Source organism: Colobus angolensis, unplaced genomic scaffold, assembly GCF_000951035.1.
Source record: "Colobus angolensis palliatus isolate OR3802 unplaced genomic scaffold, Cang.pa_1.0 Scaffold9159, whole genome shotgun sequence".
In the NCBI taxonomy this organism is placed as follows: domain Eukaryota; kingdom Metazoa; phylum Chordata; class Mammalia; order Primates; family Cercopithecidae; genus Colobus; species Colobus angolensis.
In genome coordinates this window covers 1-4126 of record NW_012123109.1, presented here as the reverse complement: position 1 = coordinate 4126, position 4126 = coordinate 1, and the positions used below count along the sequence as shown (strand labels likewise).

General features: G+C 48.2%; 1 protein-coding gene across 1 annotated transcript; it reads right to left on the bottom strand.

The window, feature by feature from the left end:
* Positions 1-416: 416 nt before the first annotated feature.
* On the bottom strand, positions 417-3934 carry LOC105504422 (cytochrome P450 4A11-like; the record flags this gene model as incomplete). Its single annotated transcript, XM_011931850.1, has 7 exons — positions 417-1094; positions 1241-1305; positions 2204-2337; positions 2437-2627; positions 2741-2847; positions 3287-3441; positions 3810-3934. Coding segments are annotated over 7 exons (858 nt in total), but the record flags the coding sequence as incomplete, so codon positions are not given.
* Positions 3935-4126: the final 192 nt, after the last annotated feature.

Below are 4126 nucleotides of genomic sequence, written 5' to 3'. Positions count from 1 at the left end.
TCTGTGTAAGTGAACTCACCATTTGAAGAAGTCACATAATTATTTCTTTGAACAAACTTTGTTTCTACTAAGAATTTGTATTGTTGTTGCCTGTTTGTATGTCACAGGACAATTTCTGATGCCACGATGATTTCCACCACAGCCATTCTGGAGTTCTCCTCTCCAGCTCAACAGCTATTTCAAGTGTGTTTTATATTTCACATACCAGGAGCCTTGAAATGTTGTGCGTTATATATAATTATTGTGCTTTTCTCTCCAAGACAGTGTACTGTTCACATTTTTGTGTTTTTGGCCAATATTGTGCTAAGTGGATTACAGGACTATGGCATAAAGATCCCAAAGTATGTACAGATTTGCCAAATGGGGAAATAGACATAAATATGTGAACACTATATAATGCAGTAAAAATTTCATTGGGCAAGACAGAAAAATGTATGATATGACACACACTGTTGTAAAACTTTCTTCAAAGGGCTACCTTAACCTCTCCCTTATGTGGCTTGAAAGGTAGGACTTGCAGGTCATCTGTATTATAAACAGATGCAAAAATTTCAATGATTCATCTCTATGGCAGACTGGTGAATTAAATAGGGAAGGTTGTGTGCAGTATTGAGGATGTGTGGGGAGAGATAAATCTACTGTTTACTATTCGTGATAACTGAGAAAAGCAAACAGCTGAAGTTGAATTTACTGGAGAATATCTAATTCTGATAATTCATATCCCTAAAGTGAGGAAAATATGTGAATATACTGAAGTTTGGAACATGCACTGACAGTGAATTCAGGCTGCCCAATTGAAGAAGGAGAGGGAGCAAAGTCTCCATGGGGTGCTCTGGAACGCCACCTTCCTTTTGTACACAGAGACACCCACACCAGGTGCCTGACTTTCCCACAAGTACCAACATTTAAGGGCACATATGAAGACACCACATATGAATATCTGGCTCACAAAGATCAGAGGGTTGACCAGAGACTTCCCTTATTTCTCTCTTCCAATAACCACACAGGACGTCTCACCTTGATCCTCCTGAGAAGGGCAGGAAAGCGTGGCTGTGTCGAGCAGAACCCGGTGCAAAACGGGAAGGGTCAAACACCTGCAGAGCAAGCACCAGAGCCAGGATAGGTAAGGATCCAGCCCCTACTTGCCACCCACGAGGGGACAGGACTCCCAGAGGTGGAAGCAGGAGAAGGTATTGGTCTTGAGAGATCACCCCACTTCCTCCTCTCAAGGACCACATACCTCTGGGTTGGGCCACACTTTTGGGTTGTGGTGAAGGCCATAAATGGAGAGCATGACCATGATACCTGTGGTGCAGGTTGGAAACAGAGAGAAGACCGATCATTTGCCTGGGGTGTCCTGGTACTTCAGCCAGCAGGGGCAAAACAAGGCCCAAAAGGCCTACTTTCCACAAATTGTCACTTTGACTGGGATGATTCTGCCATTATGCAGGTGGGTTAGGCTTGACAAAGCATGTGAGTTCAGATGATGAATAGACAACCATTTATGCAGGAACGAGAAGCAAGAAAGAATCAGAGCATTACTCTTTAGAGTAAGTCCAGTGACATTTCACATTCATCAAATATCCTCCAAGGTCCGTTGGAGAATATACATGAACTCACTCAATACAACAACGCTCCAAGGAAGACATTCTTTTGCTCTCAGTTTTCAGGGGAGATACCTGAGTCTCAGAGAGACTTATTATCTTGTCTGTGTTCACACGACTAGGTTATGGCAGGACTGGGACCAGAACCGGGGTGGTTGCGCCTTGGTGGCCCCAGATCTGGTCATCAGCTGCTCTCTGCCATCAACCTGAGGGTTCCTCAGAGACTGGACAACAGCTGACCCGGGAAATGAGATTCCTGATCAGCCTCTTTTGCACTGACCCCATGAGGAAAGAAACACATCCTTCTCTACCCTTGTCTGATTCTCTTTCCAGCCCTGCACATCTCAAGGAATAGAATTTTAGAGTTACTGACCCAAGGCCACATTCAGAGATTAACACTTATTTCTTGAACTTTTGGTGGGTTCAAGCTGTCGGCCAGACATTTTAAATTCTTAATCTTAAATACAAAATATGTTTTTGATTTTTTTAAAACAAAAGGGAGACCCAGAGATGTGCAGAACTCTGAAGCACACTTGGATTTCTGACCCTCCACATATCCCTGTGGAGAGTTTAGGTGAGAGGGTGGGGGAAGTTCATACCTTTGGGCAAGGAGCGCCCATCAGGGAAGGTGACAGGAGTGCTGAGCTCTCTGCCAATGCCTGGCACCGGTGGGTAGAGTCTCAGTGCCTCCTTAATGCACATAGTTGTGTAGGGCATCTGGTCCAGGTGGTTCCTGAAACAAGCACATCCTGAACATCAGCAAGGCCTGGGGAGACCAGGGGCTTCCCCTGTAGAGAAGGCAGGGAACCCCATCTTTTCAGCCCTCACTCACCAGGTGATGGAGGCTCCATCACCCAGGAGGCCACGGATCTCTTCCCGGCACCTCTCCTGATGCTTGGGGTGTGTGGCCAGAGCATACAGGATCCAGGAGATCCCACTAGCTGTGGTGTCATGGCCCTCGAACATGAATGTGTCCACCTCAGCACGGAGGTCCTTGTCTGACAAAATGCTCCCATTCTCCATCTAGGAAGACCATGGTGAAAATGCAGGGCTGGTCTCTTGCTCTGTACTTCTGGGCAAAGACTCATGCTCTGTACTTCTGGGCAAAGACTCAGGCCTCTCCTACACATACTCACTTTGGCCAAGAGGAGGATGTCCAGGAAATCCAAGTGCTTCTTCCTCTTGACCTTCTCCAGCTCCCCTTCCTTCTGTAGTTGAGCCTTCCTCAGTTGGATCACTTGGTCTGTACCAGAACAATGGTTACCAGGCAGAGCTGAGACCATCAGCAGCCCCCAGAAGGCCTAGCTGCCCAAATGCCCCCATGTGGGTGTCTGGTAGATCTCAGCATGAATGTGAGTGTGGGTGCAGGGTCAGGGGTGGAAGTTCTAGTACTGTGTGAGGCAGGGCAACCCTCCCCGCAGTGGCACAGTTCATGGAGGCTCTGTTTCAATGCTGTTTGGACAGGGTTTCATTCAGTTATCTCCATGTGAGGACATGGATAAACTAAGGCACAGAATCTGGCCCCTCACATATCAGCTCCCAGCCCCTGAGCAAGGGAATTCCCCAGGCTGAGTGTGATCTGGCTTCTGCAGGGTTCCTAGGGGCCTTCTCTGCCTGAGGAGTCAGGGCAGGTTCTTTCACATGCCTGGGAAAGGCTGGGAGACAGGAGGAAGAGATAGAACCTGTGTGCTGATGGGCGAGCTGGCAGGCGCGGTGTGTCCAGCGGCCAGGAGAGATCAGGCTGTAGATGGTGTCATTCTGGTGAAAGGCATTCCTCGCACGGGAAAAAGTCAGGTTGTTCAGGTCATTAATGGCCTGGATGTAGGACTGAGAATTCCTGAGGGAGAGTATGAAGAAGAGACCGTAGTAGGGGTGGGCCCATTACCCGGAAGTAGAATGGGGTCTGAGAGGAGGCAGCCTCAGATAATGGGGACAAGCAGCCTTGAGGCAATGTTTCTTCTATCTTACAGCCCTATTATCCTTTGACCTTTATCAGATGGTATGAACAACGAGGGTCCACCTGTGCTAGGAATTAGGCATCGGTTCCTGAGACTTTGTTTGGTCTGGACCGGAATTAGAGTTTGGTCAGAGACTGACTCTTCCTTTGTGTGGAGGTGAGCCTTCACGCTCCCCCACCTGCCCCTCCGGTATGTGCACTCCACTTGGTAAGAACAAGGGCCCTGCAACTGGAGGGTTGTCACTGACCTGTCCACCTGGATGCTGCCCTGGTGGCTGAAGGCACACTTCATGATGGTGTCCAGGGTCATCAACGAGACGTGCTGAAAGACCTCCAGAGGGGAATCCTGGCCAAGGAGCTTTTCCCATTTGTCCTGTAGTGGGAGGGGGCATGAACCTTGTTAATCTCCAAGAAGTGCTTTGCTAATAAGGCCTGGCTTTTTCCTGTACCTGCAGATATCTTGTTTTTTCCTGTAGCTTGCAGATATCTTGGTTGGGATTCCTCCCTTTACAGAGCAGATGCATTGTAGAAACTGGGACTGTGAAGCCAGTGTTGGTAAACTGAC